A 17,570-nucleotide genomic window follows, 5' to 3' on the forward strand; every position below is an offset into this window, starting at 1 on the left:
AAATATTTCTTGTTCAGGTATAACAGCTGGAACACTTAAGAAACCTCCAAAGGGGTTATATCTGTATCAATCAGCCAACCTTATTGTCCCCTTACCCTGCGCCTCTACAAGCTAGTGCTACTTTGGATGCAGTGTTGGGCAAAAAACATTTTCTAAGATAACTGTCACAAACAAATGAGAGAAAAAAATCTACTCTGTCAAATAAAACATCATATTTCTTCATTGCCGTGCTGCAACATGACTTGGGTTTGTCAGGGAAATAGCAGATATTCCAAATAAATGCAATAGACCATCCATTCATTCAATCAAATCGACGCTGCCAGGGCTCTCCTCTAGAAGTGAGCTGGTTTGGGTCAAGCTGAGCTATTACTCCTATTGTTCTTACACAGATGAAGGCTCTTGTACTTTTGTGCTGAGAAATGACCATGGTTTAAATTTGAAGGAGTTACAGGCTGTGCTATCAAGTAATGAGATATGAAATTTTTTACCTCAGGGTAACTGGTAGGAATTAACCTTGGGCGAGAGCTACTAAATTTAAAAAAAAAAAAAAAAAAAAAAAAAAAAAAATTTCAAACTCCCTGAAACCCCTTACCTGTACAGTGGCTGTTGGGAAGCATATAGGAAGTGACGGTCCCAAATCAGTTCTCCGTGAAAAGGGGTTTTCTGCATGGTATCCAGCACCAAAGCAACTGCACCACTGAACCACTTTGTGTCCATTCCCACAGAAATGCTAAGGGCCAGATCAGCTGCAAAACTGCTCTACCTTTTCATCTGCAGTGGTGCCCTCAGTAAGGCTGTAAGGAATACTGTTGGGATTTTGGGAAGCAGAGAATCACATTTTGGTTTATCTATTCACAGTATGTTTGGCAGATAAACAGAAACGTTAATTCCCTAGAGATCAATCCAGTACTTTTTTAAAGTGCTTTATGCAATATGCATACCCTCAACTTTGCTTGGAAAAGCAAAGAAGAGCTGTGAATTTCCACATGAAGATGCCTTTACTTCAATTAGTAACAGCACATCATTTTGGAGTACAGCTCCCCAAAAAAGTGAAAAGCTGCTTAGTTCTCTCACCAATAGATAACTGAGGCTGAACGATTAGGAGACTGCAAATCAGCAAGAAAAGATGCTGCACTCGGAAATCACTGCTGAAATAAACTGCGTATTTAATTTTTAAGGTGTAAAAATTAAGATCTTTAAACAAATCGAAGCAGAGAGAATAAAAATGATTAATCAGGGAACTTAGCTGGAGAGTATGCTATTTATTTTCACAAGCAGCTGCCTTCTGAATCAACATTTCTCAAGCACGGCTCTCGCTGGGACATGACTGAAGGAGCCAGCTCCGAGACCCCAGTGGTCTCTCTCCTGCGGGGAGCCCGTTGTGGCAGCCTCAACAGCTCCGTCTCCCTTGCTCCGCTGGTATGAATTCTGGATCCACAGCTATTTATTTTGGGGCAGTTTGCCCGTGCCAAAAATAGAGTACCATCTGAGAATTTCTGTGAGGGTATGTGTCTTCATTAACCAGGATAACGATAAAACTGGCAGGCCTTTGTGAGGGTAGCAAGTGGACATGAGTCATGGAAGTGAAATATGTCAACCTCTATATACTTATATAGATTGAGATATTTAGATGTAATATGTGAACCTGTTCTCCTTCGTCTCTGAAAATAACTTCGTAACGCAAGGGTACTCCTTAGCGCTAGTCCTTTGAGTGACAGGACTGTCTCTAACGAAGTACCTTGACAAGAAGAGTGGACACGGTCCAGACGTCAAGTGGGTCTGGATGGTTCCCGTGGCAGTGGTGGTGCCTGCACCAGGCATCTGCTGGGGAAAGAGCCCCGACATGCAACTTCAGCCAGACACACAGCCTCCACAGAGCACCTCACCTTGAATCTGGCTCACGCGTCTGGCACGCGGATCACGGACCTGGAGGTGAACTGGGGCGTGCTGGGAACGTAAGTGGTGGGGAGGTGGCAGGTAGAAGCTAACGCTGAACGCCCCTGAGCTCTGCTCGTAAATCTGTATGCAGCCACCAGCACATGCACCAATCTCTGCTGGAGCCTCTAGAGCTTTGCTATAAAGCAGACAACAACAAGACACGACGCTTCAGATGCCTCGTCTTTGATAGTACAAACAGAATGGTAAAATGAGAACAAGAAATTATGAAATGAAGCAATTTTCATTTGTATAAATATGGAGACATATGTATCAATATATTTTTACACACACATGTACATGAGGGTTTCCAGTTATCACTTCTTTTTAAAAATATGTTTAAAACCCACAAAGATTTAACAAAACTTAACATTGAATGCAAAAGAAGGTGGAAGGAGCCTCATGTAGGAGGCTATAAACTAAAACAACTGAGACTTCATGAGACAGGGGACATCCTTACTTGTGAACAGTATTAAAACACCAACTTTATTCAGGAATACAGAATACATTTTTTGAAGATTTCCAGTTTACAAAAGTTTAAGACAAGGTTGGGTTTCAAAATACAACCTCCTTTAAAGCTTTTATGTAACACCTCCATTTCAAGTTGACAAAACCCCTCAAATCATAAAAAAAAAAAAAAAAAAGGACAAATGAAGGCCACAGTCCTGTACTAGGATACACTCAGGCAGAACCCAGCACGGTATTGAAATTCTTTCTGCAGTCCATATTTTAGTCCACGGTGCAATATAGCCTTGTGTTAATAAAAAATATTTCAGATCTAGTATGAACTGCAAGAAGGGCACTTGTCTTACCATTTTAGTTCCAGACATTATATGCAAAGTAGCTTCTGATGAGCAACAGTTAAAAACAGTACTTGCCATCTGATCACCATGTTAAAAACACAGCATTAAATTCTTCCTTCATTTATACAATTTTAAATATTCATTAAAAATTAAATTCAGAATCAGTGTCCCTCTATCCTTTTCATCATTAATAGTTTTTCTTATCTACTAAAACCATTTGTCTTTCCTAAGATGTTTAAAAAGTAAAGCGCACAAGATTAACAAGCTGCAGCATTAATTAAAATGAGAGTCATCATCTCTTTCCTCCACCCAGCTTCTAAATCTATCACAAGGGCCCTATTAGCTGTATCAAAGTGAAGTGGTGTAAATAAAACTGATTTGACTTAAAAGGAGAGGAAGAATGAATGCAGAGTTATTTAAAAATCGCAATGCAGTCAGTGTTGTCATGTATGTCGCTGTAGACAAGAGCCAAGAAAATTATTCACAGGCTCTCTTTTAAAAGCATTACTGCCAGTTTTCCATTCACACAATACCAGAGAGGTAAACTGTAATTTGCCTTACAAGGAACTTCAGATTATTATCAAGCGGATTCACTACTGGCCTAATTTTAAATACACAGCACTCTGACTTCAGCAGAGGTTACAGACACTCAAAACTCCTGAAATTTATTTGTTTATTTTTAAATAACCCAAATCTTACTGCCAACAGGCTAATCCACATTCCTTCATTTACCTCAAGTAGTCATTTCTTCAAATTGTTTTGTTGGAATCAAAAACATTAATACCTGCACTGAGGAGAACTACTCATTACAGTGGTCACCATTCAATACAGATGTGGAATCAGATTTTGGCTCTGGAAGAAAACTTTAATTGGTTTTACTTTTGTAAGAATAGGTCTTTGAAATAACATCCATTTGTTTAAATATTAAGTATAAAGCAAAGCTCCAGGAAGACTGACCCCAAACTAAAAGGTTAAGAGCAATTGCAAACAATAAAATGATCAATTCCAATTTTACTGGCACTGAAAAGAAGTCCCACCACATGGTATTTCATGAACGTTTAACTTCAGTCTTAGAAGCTGCAGGATTTTCAATGAAATATTTAATTTCATCAGCACGGTTGTTGCTACCGTGCTTTCCCAAAGATTCCACTGAATAATGCAGTATAACGCTGTATTAACACTACTAGAAGTGACACGTTATAAACAATTTCTGTGTGATGCTAACAGCAATTTCCAAAGAAACCAGCCAGCAAATCTGTTCTACAAACCAGAAAACTGGAGTAAGATGAACCTGCCCCCTTAAAAGTTTCTGCATGCCTTTTTGGAACAAGATACTGACCTCCTGCACTCCTCAGAGTTCAGTGGTCCCCATAAGTAACAACAAAGAGGAAGACAAGACTTGTTTCTCTTTTTGGATCTCTAGACAATGATATGTAACAACACCCAGAAATGTAGTTAACAGCCTCCCAAACCAACATTAAATCAGAAAGGCACAATCTCCTTTTGTAACTCCTGTTCCCAAAAACTAAAAGATTCCTATACAAAGATAAATACACCCTTAGCTGGAAGGGAAAATGTCACACCATTTAGCATGTTTTTTCCTTCTTTTTTTTTGTAAAGTCCAAATGGATTATCTTAATGCAAAAGTTACATGAATATATACAACCTGAAAGAGTATCTTTTTTTAATATATATATATATGTACATATATGACAGTGACTGACAGAGAAGGCAGAAGAAGCAGGCTGTGTCCACTCTTTTCTTTCTTCTTAGCAATGCAAGGCAATGTTTTTCAGATGCCATAGGCAAACAATATTTGGTTTGCCTGCACCCTGGTGTCTTAGAATACACGTGGTGAAACGCAGTCCCCCGTGGAGGCTTGTGTGAGGGATACATGCCATGTAAGTTACACTGGACACAATGATTTAGTTTCACTAATACAGCCTTAGGCAAACTTAAAATTAAAAAGATGTCTAATTCTAATGAAACTACTGCAAACTCCTCAACAGTATGTTTTATAGTCCAATACAATGTTTTAAAAACTGCAACAGAAAAACATTATGGCTAATTCTGATACAGCATTACATAGCTCTCTTACAGCGGCCGAGCAGAACCTTAACAAAAGGCAAGAGGGACAGCAGGGCCCAGTGCTCACAGGAGACACTCCTGCACCCACCTTTACTATTAACTTGGCTATGTACCTGAGTTTAACCTACCTGTAAAATAAAGAATAACTGTCTGCTATGTGACAATGACAACAGTCTACCTATCAAGTCGGACGGAGTCATTAATTAGTCAAGTCCTGCTTTGTGAAGGACAGCATAATTACAGTGCTTGAGCTCCCAGCAAGGATGAGATCTGACCCAATCTTTTACGCTGCTTTACAAGGACCTAGGAGCATCTTCACCAATGCACTTTAAGACAGGCTGCCTAAGCCTGTAATGAAAGGCTGCCATTAATCTGCTTCCAGAGTCAGCCAAGCCCAACAGCATTAGAATTCTCCAGTGCTCCCCACTGCATCATCTCAGTCCTGGAATGACCTGTGCTTGTAAATTCATCTGGCCCCTGCCTCTCACATACCACGGCAGTAGACTCCAGAGCTGGAAATGAAAAAAAAAAAAGACCACAAAAAAAATTCAGATGTATGTGTGGGAACTGAGACTGAACTTGAGTCATTCCCCTACCTACAATCAAGCTCAAAAATTCTTGGGTTCTGAGCATATAACCTTTGGGCAAAAGAAGTTACCTTAGAAAGATGGGGAAGAAAGCAGGTGTGGGCAGTCAGCTTCCTTCATTTCCATTAAACAAAAAAGTCTGTTTAAGGACACTGTTCATTATGTAGAAGGAGGAGTGGAAAATGTGTCTGATAGACAAATATAAATAATTTTTCAAGGCCAATTTCCCTCTGGACAAGAGGAAGACACTGCATTGCTTTCTGTATACTGAGCACAAGCACAGCACTGCAGTGGCATTTAAATTCACAGCTTACCTTCCCTCTTGCCACTCTGAATACCTTTACCTCTGAGATGCTTTCACACAGGTGATTTAACGCTGTGCACTGAAACACACTTCACAGGAGACCATTCCAAGAGTTAGGACAAACCAGACAGAAATAATTCTGGTTTTCTGCAGAAGCTGAGATTTCAACCAAATGAACACAAATAATGGCAAACTCCATAAAAACCAGTGAGAGTATTGTAAGTGAAACTGATATTTTAGAGTTCTCCTGGTGCAGTAGAACTAAACCTATGCAATACACTACTTGCATACATACACACAGTATTAAACACGTGTATCCACGCATGTATGTATACATGCTGTAGACAGGGCCAAGAAGCCCAACACCTTTCACTAACACGACCTGCTTTCAGTTATAAAACTAGTCATTCACACTAAAGCTTTCTGTGATCGGTGTTTGCCTCAGGCTGGTTTTGGTGTTCAAGATTAGCTGAAACAGTTTGGGTTCTTTTTTGTTGGGGGTTTTTTGTTTTGTTGTGTCTTTTTTTTAAGAAGGAACACATGGAGTAATGTTGTTTTGCCACACGTGAAAAGAAGTCTTAGGCTCGTTTGTTGAGAAGCTTCAGTGCCTCTATACTCAGCCTTGAAGTTTGACGGATAAGCCAACCTTTGTCGTGTTCCTGAGAAAACCCATGCAAATTTGGCCTAGAGATCAGCATCTGGGAAAAAACCCTCATTTGCTCAGTTAGAGTTGTTGCATCCTCACAAGCTTAAACTTTAAAAATTACATTCACAGTGAGAATGTTCCAGGCCACGAGGAGAAGGGTCAAGTAGGACATTTTCTGCAATTTGAGCACTGCCAGTGAGCTAGCATTGGGCACCGGACCTCCAAGCAGAAAGACTGCCTCTGGTGTGCTTCAGTGACCACCAGCTGGCACCAGGCAGTAAGAAGAAACAGCTCACACGTCGACAGGACAGGAGGCACTCTGAAAACAAAAGTCCTTCTGGCACAGTTTTTGTGTGCAACATCTGTATATATTATACATGCACATATATACATTCATATACAGTAAATAGTCCAAGAAATACGTCACGTCAGTTCTCTGACACAGCACTGATGTTGCTCTTACTAGTCTGAACGGGAACTTGCTCGCAGCAATACTGTGGAAAGTTGATGTGACTCTAGGTTTAGCACTCACAGCTCTGTCTTTGATGAGCCCAAAATGCTGAATTCAAATATTAACTGAGTGTGGATTCAAATCAAGTCATCATTCAGGCACATGTCCCCCTGAAAACTATTAGCCACAGCAGATTAACCCACACGGACTCAAAAAAGTAAATGCCTTCCTGCCCATCCCATATACTGGAGCGGTTACACTTCTCTTTCAGCAATGTGGTTGACCAGAGAATCGCTTTGATCTGCTGTCCTCTCAAGAAGAGTTCTGTGGCCATCCATGCTGTCATGGATGTCTCTTGTCCAACTGCCGGCTGTGCCCAGAGGGCTTCCTGCCATCGGGGTGTCTGTGCTCACCAGGCTTCCCGTCCGAGATCGGTAAGGAGGAAGATCTGGCTGATTAGGGGATTCAGAACAATAAGGTGGTGGAGGAAGGTCAAACCAAGGTGGTCTGCTGTAAGATACACAACATAGTAAGAGGTTACTGAAAACAGTGGCATGGAAGAAAGTACATAGTTTTCCAATAATGAAAAAAACCAAACAGTATTTCTTAGCTTTTCCATGATGACACCTATCAGGAGATCTCAAACAGACCTGCTTACATCATTCAGGTCATTCCAAAACATCCACACCACCACTGGGCACCAAGGTTTCTGGTCAAGATGCAACATAGCTAATTACATCCTGCTTAACACTCTACACTCCGATTTTCATGGGCGTGCACTTCCAACAAATCTCGGCTTACCCTCAAAGACGGCTGCAAGAGGTAAGAATTTTTCCTGTATAACATTTACACAACCTGAGAAAGTGCTTTAAAAGAAATAAGGTAAGTAGTGGATTTACACCTACGGATAATGCTGCGAGCACAAGAAAGCTCTGAGGAAGCCTCCCATTAAGTGACAGAGATAAATGGCTTACAGTCTGCAAATAAATAATGAACTGAATTCTCCATATGACAAATCACTTCTGCTGTCATGGTATCACATGCAGAGCAACTGCTAAGTAGGCACAGACAAGATGAGTACTGGATTCAGGAAAACTGGTTTTTGGTTCTGGTAATAAACAATTAAAGGGACTGAAGGGTTTAGCAGATTTATAACAGGTCCTGGGAGCAATTAGCTCTGAAATTGCTGATGGTTTGTATCAGCTCAGGTGAGAAGTGATTACAATCTGGACAGCTGCTTATTTAGTTGTCCTTACTAATGAAAAGATAATCAGTATTATGAATGTCAACATTAAGACAAGGGAGATGCTGCCAAATGCAGCAGAGAATAGGAATGTAAATGATTATACTATCATTCTTAGATCCCAGAGTTCATGCTAAAAAATACCAACAGGGTGACAGTGAACAATCTGGATCATTAGAGTTCATACTGTGCCCTTTTTACGTACAGAGGATGTCAGTCTAGGAGTTTTGTTTGGAAAGACTTTACAGACAGAGGTTAAAACAAAGGTTAATTATCTACAAATAAAACCAGTGTCATAACTACAAAAACGTCATAACCCAAACCACACCCAGCCACAAAACTTCAAAGCGCTTTCAGCTATTTAAAATAAGAACTGCGCTTTCCGTTTCAGAGTCCTGTTCTTTTCTTCTATTGGTAAAGGGAAAGTAGTGCAGAGCAGAGGGACCATAAAATTTCTTTATGCAAGAATTGAAGACGTCTCACCTCTATATATGCATCACACATGACCAGGGTAATTTTTTAAAAAATAGTGTGACCTAGCTGTTTTTTGGCAAAACTCCAAACGTAATTTTCATGTTTTGATTCCAGACTGGCACAGGATATCACTACTAGACAAGAGATAAATTTCTTTGCCTTCTCCTGCCGTCCTCAAAATCTTTACTACCAACCACAGGTGCTAAGAGAGCATGACTTAAGTATGCCTTAAATCCCTTTAATACCAGTAACAGCAAGGGGACCCAAGGACCATGAATTTTTCATATGCAGGTGGAGCTCAGATTTGCCCTAATTTGGCCCTATGCACGTGACCAAACTGCAACGCTGTGCTTCTGTCAAAAGCAGTGATAAGGATAAATGGGGAGCTGAAGCACAGATTAACAGAGCTGCGAGCAATAGCGTGAAACTTTGGTGAGCACAGAATTGGCTCCTTCCTGTACATACCTTTGGTCGAGCACAGCCTCTGAATAGGATGGTGGAGAGTCCAGGTCCACTGGCCTATGGTAGGCCTGGTTGGACATGTACTGGATCCCATTGTTGACGTTGTAGGTGACGCTGCAGTGGTGCGGGTGATCGAGGACCACCAGCCGGGACAGCAGGACAGGGTGCTGCAGTCGATGCACTGGCAGGGTCATGAGATTGTTGCGTTTCCGTTGGTGATGCAGGACTAAGGCAAGAAAGGCCACCACGAGTACAAAAATGACAGAGCTACCAATTATAGCATAGGTAATACTAGGGTAGTAAAGCAGCTGATTTTCTGAGGTCACGTAATCTTGGCCGCTGCCAGCCTCTGCAAGACAAAAGGAAAAGGAAGCCTGAGATTTGTTTCAATATAAAACTGCTCTTAACCTGTGCTGTGTTGTCTGCTAACGCGTGGTGTGACAAAAGCAAGTTTTTCTTTTTCCTTTGGATTGTGGAAAATTAGCTTATTAAAAGCATATGCATACAAATCAGAGATTGGCTGACTACCACTCAGTCCATCCTCACCCACAGTAAGTGCCAGCAGATAAACCACAAGGGAGACACAAACTGGGAAAGAGGAAAATACACACTGTGTAGGAGGATGCATGTGCACCATCACGGGAGTATCTCCCCCATCCCTACCTATCAGTCACAACTTTTTATTTCCAGAGGTGAGACACCCACTTCCGAGGCATAAGCACAGTACCTCAGCTGTACCCAGCAAAGCACACTAGAATCAGAGATGTAAAAGGCCTCATCTTTACTTTTAATGATAACTTACAGTGCAGTCAAAGTTTACATGGAGTTTATCAAAAAAGGCAGCAATTACATCCTGTGATCCACAGATCTAACAGTCCAAAATAGGTACGGGAGAAAAATATAGATAGCTGCTCAGTAGAGGGTGTTTAGTTGGATGTTTGTGACCAGGAGACCTCCTGCTGGAAAAAAATTGAAAAAAACAAAGGGTGTTGGAACAGCAAAAACAGCGATGTAAGTCTGGTAGATGTGATACCAGTAAGAGATGTGAAACTCTAAAAGCAAAGAGTGCAGTGAAAGAAGTGAATGGTAAAAACAAAACAAAACCCCCAAACTAACCGAAAAAAACAGGTTAGGATAGAACAAGATGAGGAAAAGAAAAACATGAGCTGCACTGAGGCCACGAAAGATCACATAAGTGAGCTTCAATTTGAGATGGAAATGGTGAAGGGAATGGTTGGAAATGGTCACTGAGTGGCAGGGAGCAGGAGCGGAAGCACGACCCTAAACAGCAGTATTAGAGGGATGATGAGAAGAGATGAGAAGACCAAATCAAAAGAGGTATTTAAGATACCATATAGCGTATGTTTTATTTGCAGGAGGCACCGAGGAATCGGCAGTTACCGAGAATTGTAAGAGAAGTTACAGTTGGATTTGTTCGGCATCATGATACAGGAGAAGGAATTCCTGCTCAGGCTCTGAGCCCAGAGAAGCAAAAAGTTAATGGAATAATGACTTTGGACAACATCTGAACAGATCTCGAACTGCATGCAAATCTTATGAGCAAACACAATAAAAGGCAACAAAATGCAAAGGAGGAAAGAGGCTCAGAGAAGCAAAATGGCATGAACACACTGATGCGACTCTGCCACACTTGAGGCCAGTGCTAGCACCGCAGAACTGTGTTCCCCCGCCTCCATTTCAGCCCCATGTTCACAAGGTCATACAGCCTTTGAGTACTGTTTTCTTTTTGGGGGGAGAATTTCTATTCCTGTGCGGGCTGTAACTCCTATAGCCTCCAAAAGAAAACTACTATTCTGACACAAGACATTCATCTACCTCAAGAAAAACAAAAGGCCGAGTAAAAAACAAACAAAACAAACCCAACCCCTTGACCTCCAAAATCCACACAATTACAAGAGCACTATCCTTCCAAATTCTTCATTTCCTACTGCAGAAGGCTGGGACAGTAAATCTTAACATACCATTTTCCTTTCTTTCACCTACCAACTAAAACTGCTTTTTGGTCACTCAGAATTGCAACTGAACCACTTACAAATTTCTCTAGCAGCAAAGTAATGAAATATATACCAACTGTGTCTGGCATAATAGAAGAGCTTTCTTCAAGCACCCATTGTTCTGCATCAAGATGCTCTGGGTATTTCTCTCACTATTTGATTTTGGTAGTTCACTTCCATGGTTAAACACCAAACCACATTTTCCAGCATCACTAAAAATAACTTATGCATTAGTTAGGTAAGATAATACAACATAAAATGGCTAATCCTTTAAACATCTCCATTTTAACTCATAGATATTTTAGTAAGAAGGGATGAGATGGGAAAGAAGGTACCAGGAAGAAGAGAACATGATTATTGGTCCTGCTACTGACTATGAAAACTAACCACTCTTAAATAGATCTGTGTTACTGATGATGCCACTAACAACCACAGACCAGAGCTTTGCATGCCAGCTGCAAGCCGCACAGTTTTCTTGATACCTAGTGTCACACCTCAGTGAGGATCCTTACTAAATTTATTTCCCCATGCAACTGTGTTGGAGAGAAAGCAGAAATCATTGTTACCAGTCAACACTAGGTCTCCGGCTCACTCAGTAAAGTGAACAAAGTCTGCATGAAGAATATAAATCAAAACAGAAGGGAGGAAAGGAATTGACATGCATTAGTAATTTTAATTACAGCTCATCACATATTGCTGTGATATTCCCTAAATTCACCAGCTGAGAAATGAATTCATGTCACATATCATGGACAAGGGCCAGCATAGGGAGTATAGTGACAAGCTGATCATTTTTATGCAAACATCAACAAGTTTATTTGCAAGGAATGATCCATGGATGAATACCACTACCTGCAATTCTTCAGTGCAAGGAAGGTAAATATATTACGACATTCCAGTAAAATACCACAAGACTTTCATCCAGCTTGGCTCACTGGTTACAGCGCATTGGCATAAGACTGAGAATAGGATGCCTTTGCAGACCTGATGAGACCTAATTAGTTACCATGGGATCATTCTGCAGCAGCACAGTCCCTTCTCTTTATAATCTCCATCTTATTAAAAAAGTGGAAAAACGAGAGAAGTGAATTATACATCAACTGCTTTTAAAAACTTTTAAGGTTATCCACCTGTGTAGGATAGCATCTCCAAGTCCTGCACAAAAAGCCTCCATAAATTCAAACAGATTAACCAGATTGCTGAAGAAAAAATATTTTCTCGAAAGTCAGATGGGATCTGATGACCAGCTTTAGGACAGTCTGAAACAAAACATCTATTTTATCTGGTTTTATGATCCTCTTCATACCACAACAACCCACATATCTTGCAGAGATTTTAGGTAAATTTGCAGTTAACGTGCCATTTTGGAGCTTTGGGATTACTGTGGCTAATGAAACAGCATTTGTTTACCTGTAACTCTCTATTCCTTTTCAGGTTTTTAGATCTGTTGCTTGCATTCCGATTTAGTTCACTGTATCTCTGAGAACAAGAGCAAGCTAAGAGCATGCCTACACCAGGGACTACAGGTCTGTGTACAGATCTCTGAACCAGAAGTATAGCTGTGAAGGTGCTGGTTTGAATAGTGCTATCTGGTGCAGCCTTTGAACTGGCCAACACAGCAATATGGCTTTTGGGATCTGAATTAGCATCTCCGTCAGTTCAGCTAGTTCTAGCCTGTGTGTCTCTAACATGGAGCTGCACCGAGGAGTAGAGATACATCCTGTGAAGATGAAAGAAATTGGTTTATCTGTCAAATGCTCCTTCTTGTGCCCTGGGCACCGTTGAGTACTTTGCATGGAGACACTCTCTCTCCCCATGCAAAGAATCCAGCTCCCTAAACATGCATAGTCTTTATACCTTTACAGGAACAGACATGGAGCGCACCGTATCTCTGAGACGGAGTTCTGCCTGGGAAGATTCAGCTATGATCAAAACAAAGTCTTCTTCCACCACCATAACAACCTTATTCTTGCCTTATAGGTGGGTTTTCTGGGCCAAGAAGACACAAACTTAAGGTCCCTTAGCAAAACACGCTCGCAAGTGAAGTCCAGTAGTATTTTGCTTCTGCTGTGGTGTAGTTTAAACCAAGAAAGACCAACCTCCATTTAACCTCCTTTTTCTAGCACAGTCAGTAAACCCAAACCCACAAAAGAGGCTCAGGTAACATTAGTTTCATATCAGCACTGCTTGGCTTGTAGCCCTAGAGAGGGCACTTCCCATTCAAGGAAAAGAAATGAACTGCCCTTAATGGTCTTCCAAAATAACACTCCAGCAAGAAAACGGCTCTATAGCACAGCTAAAACAAAAGTAGCAGAACTATGAGACAGTTTTGCATACAAGAGACTTTTACATCAAGTTTTTTCTTCATCTTACTACATATCTGATCATGTTGAAATGAATAACTTCTTGGTAATTCCTTGGTAACATTCTGGTTTTTTTGTAGAGCCAGGTGAGTATACAGAGGTGTGGAAAGGAATGACAGGTACCTAGCTGAGACTGCCCGATGAACCTCTATCCATTTTGTGCACACTGTAATAGGGAGAAGGTGAGATATAAGAACACCCAAAAAATCTTAGCTGGACACGCACGACTACTTTAGAGAGAAAAAGCCACAACTCTTTAGTTCTGCTCTAGTAACTTTCAGCAAATGTTTACACATCACAGAAGTCATTGAACTGAATTTCTTGATAATTCAGTCATCTTCTCCCAGAAGAAGCAGGTATTATCCAGGCAGATTTAAAAAGTTCTGCCTGCTCTGCTAGTAAATGCAAATTTACAAAAAAGGCGAGTGGGCAAGCTAATTTAGCTTAAATTCATGGAGTATTTATTCCTTCATGCTTTCCCCCCCCCCCTTAAGAAGATCTATGTTTTCTAATCATGCCACATACAAACAGTTTATCAATGCCACTTATGACTATTAAACCTTATTATCTGGGAAATGCTGAATTCGCAGATTAGAGATTTTTGGAGTGTAAAAAGCTTTGTGAATAATTTAGGAAAAGACTGATAAAGAAAACGTAACGGGTTGTGCTCAGAGGGCTATCTTATTGACTGTGAACAAATTTGCTGTCTCAAAGTTTTTAAAAAGATCAGAGAGTAACTGCATTAAGTCTGCCAGACACAGGGATGAGGGGCTATTATTTTATCTTTTGCAATCCTCTGCTCAAACCTGGCTTTTCACAATTAGTCAGAGAAGAAGCTTTTGAAATACATAATCTGAGCAGACATCTGTAGCCTTAATGAGCACGAGTCACGGTCCATCTCCAACAAAGACGCTACTGTAACACATTTAAATTCCAGCTGGTTAAAGAGCAGAGCTGCAGCTTGGAAGGTTAAAGACGACAAAAATCAAATACAGGCAAGGCAGAGCCTCTGCACATTATTTACTTTTTGTGCTAGGAGTTCCTAGGGCATCCAGCTAAGTCTCCAAAAGCTCTTAAATTTCTCATCCTTGATGATTTTATGTCCCAATAAAACAAGTCTCATGTAGATTTTGTGCACTGGACTTTCAGAATATTCTTTATTCTGGTGATGTCCTTTCTAACGCAGTTATCTTGTTTCCCTGCTGCCCTTCTCCAAGCTACAAACAAGATCTAGCCCAGACAACACAGCACCTTGACTTCATGGAGTTTCATGCTCAGTTATCATTTGTTCCCCTCCCCAAGCAGCTTCGTACTTCCCTTAGACACCCAAGACAAGGATTTGTTTTCAACTGCATTCAAAGCATGTTTCTACCCTGCTTTGTTTTTCTCCATTTCAGGCACAGAAGAGAGAGTTGTTAATAGAGGCATTACACATACTAAACAGACCTTATCTATGGGAACTGGCCAAAGTAATACAATATGATTACATCTTTGCTTACCAGGTACTTGGTAAATGGATAAGATTTCTGGGAAAGCAGCAGGATGAAACCCCAAGCTCCTTCCAGGTACGTCTAAAACAGTGATGGCTTCACATCCAGACAATACTGATCTGCACAGATGTCGTGGCTTGAAATGGCACCAGGTTATTCTGTATTTCACCCTGTGCTAAGCACAAGTGTCCCTAATACCCATGGACCAGAACCACAGCAGCCAGCACAGTCCTCAAGCTAAGAAGCTGGAGCAGAGGGTGACTCTATTCCCAGCTCTTGAAGTTGCCTGTCAGGTCATTTTCTCCACCTCTGCCTGGCTCCCTGCCCTGCTATCCCCACCTAAGAAGTAGATAGTGATGTTCCTGGGCTGTCAGGACACTCTCCCAAGCTATTCTGTACTGACGAGAACTACATTTTCCTCAAAAGCAAATACTTCAAATTAATATTTCAAATATTAATCAGAAATCTATATACCACTGGGTGCTCTGTCTTTGCCTATTCTTTCAGATGACTGAAAAGACATTCATGACCTTACCTGCATAAACAGAGTAGGACATCTCAATATGGAGAACTTGTTATCCATCCATCCACACATATAGTTTTTTTAGTCATTATTGGTATTAGTGTGACACCTTGGAGCTCCAGTAATGAAATAGGATTTCTCTGTGTAATGTACTGTATAGGCTCTGAGTAAGATGACAGCCATTGTTCCAAAGAATTTAAAACTAAGCATAAGACTTGGAACTATATATAGTTACAAGTCTATACAACTAGGCAGCAAGACACAGATAAACCGCAAGACAGCATTAGTCAGCAGAATTAGCAGCAGTCTCAGCACGTCTCATTCAGTGCATGAGAATGAGTGCGTTACCTGTGCCTTCCTCCCCAGACTTAAACCCCCGATCCTGACCATGTGTTACAAGAGCAGAGCTTTCAAGCCTTTGTGGCTGGAAGAGCAGCTGAGTCATCAGACTGAAGATCAAGAGCCTCACCTCTCACATGCCCTCCTTTTTATCTTCTGCAGGGTAGGATAATTATTCCATGCTCTTCACACATCTCCTTTTAAATGTAAAAAAAGAAAGAAAGAAAAAAAGGGAAGCAGCAAACTGAGCAAGTAAGTAGAGAACTAAGAAATACTTAGCAGTAGCCATGGCAACTAAAGTTCTAAAATTAACTTGGCAGCAATGTAAAAACCTGCAAAGCCAAAATCTGCCATCAAGCACGGAAACAAAAGGTCCAGGCTTGGCAGCTGGATGGAGGCCAAGGAGGAAATTAAAGTGTTACTCAAATGCAATTCAGGATGACTCCAACATTGATCTAAGCAGCATTTCCTGGACACGTGATAGCCCAAAAGGCTAGTGGTATAATTTGATTAATTCACAGCCAGTACAGAAACTAAGCCCAAAAGCAGGGGCAGAACATAAAAAGGATGAACTTTCTCCTAATAAAGTTGTCTTCTCTAAATAGAGGGGTTCAGTTCTGTTTGTCTCCTCTTTCTCCTTTGCAAATGGAGGGTCACCATCAAGGAGACTGCCAAGAAGTTAGCTACTATACGCTTCTCATAACATTTTATGACAGGAAGATGCCACTCAGCAAGAGCCTGATGCACTGAAAGCTCTAGGGGCTCCCACAACTATCATCTTCCTCCCCGTCACTAAATTAAACCTGTTCTACAAAATGAAAATCTCAAGTAGCAGCACCACTGAAAGACTCTTTGGTGGACCAAGCTTATAAAATAAAGCAAGAACATGCTTCAAAGAAAGAAAAACTGTATTGTCTTCATAGCATAAACGTGCTCTTCGTGCTCTTGCCGAGACCTATGACTACTAGCAGCATCCCAGGCTCTAGCCCCAGTGCAAGCGCTGTGCCTAAGTTGGAGTAACAGCCACTGATCTTGTACCGCAGCCTGCTCCTTCCCCCTAATCTCCTAAGAGATATTCTAATCTTGCCTCGTTCCAGTCACAAACAGTATTCCCCAACGGCAGGAAAAGTCCTGGTTGCTGTGTAATCCATCGTGTACAATTAATAAGTAGTATTGTATAGTCTTGAAAGTTAAAACAAAAGAATGTTTTAACAGAAAAGTTAACAAAACTGAAATTCAACCAGCAAGACGCAAGCAGATGCACAGTTAGTCTCCAACATCAAATTTATCTTCACTCCTTTAACTAATGGCATAACAAATATATTTTCTACCAAATACCCTTGGCAACACTGGCAAATTTATGTGCGAGTGCACCGTCCTGTCTTCTGCAAGGGTTAATTGGAATAACAGAGCTCTGAGGTAGGTAAGAGCCTGCACATGGTATCAGCTCCCTGCCAGTGCAGAAGCATGCTCTACCTTGATTAATTCTGAAAGGTCTTAAGCAGTTTCAAGTGAAAAGTATGAAGGAAAATAGATTTGTCAAAGGCCATGGGCGGCTTTACCTTTCCTATTCCCTGAGAGTTTAGAATCCAAGTTTCCATGACATGCTTGGCTAACATTTCTTGGAATCATTTGAATATCTAGGAGGAAAAAACCCAACTCAAACCAAAAAGTAAACTAATTAAAATGAAAATCAGTGGATGAAATGCTTGTGTTTTTATCATCTATCAACGCTGAAACTAAATTACACCACATTGCAAAACTGTTAACCAATTTATCTTGGGTGATCTACATGCCTGCAAAAATACATGTTATTTCAATAGAATGTCTGGAAAAAGCTGAACATG

The 17,570-nt window shown here is 40.8% G+C and overlaps 1 protein-coding gene across 5 annotated transcripts in view; it reads right to left on the reverse strand.

Moving 5' to 3' along the window:
- Positions 1 to 2,395: 2,395 nt before the first annotated feature.
- Positions 2,396 to 17,570, reverse strand: part of LDLRAD3 (low density lipoprotein receptor class A domain containing 3) — a 124,891-nt gene continuing 109,716 nt past the window's right edge. For all 5 annotated transcript variants that reach the window (XM_030041197.2, XM_030041188.2, XM_030041219.2 and 2 more), the window contains exons 5-6: positions 8,997 to 9,342; positions 2,396 to 7,324 (exon numbers count right to left, since the gene is read on the reverse strand). In XM_030041197.2, the coding sequence (XP_029897057.1) occupies positions 7,069 to 7,324; positions 8,997 to 9,342 (602 nt within the window). In that variant the 3' untranslated portion in view covers positions 2,396 to 7,068. The remainder of the gene's footprint in view (positions 7,325 to 8,996; positions 9,343 to 17,570) is intronic.

Source organism: Aquila chrysaetos, chromosome 2, assembly GCF_900496995.4.
Source record: "Aquila chrysaetos chrysaetos chromosome 2, bAquChr1.4, whole genome shotgun sequence".
NCBI classification, from domain to species: Eukaryota; Metazoa; Chordata; class Aves; order Accipitriformes; family Accipitridae; genus Aquila; species Aquila chrysaetos.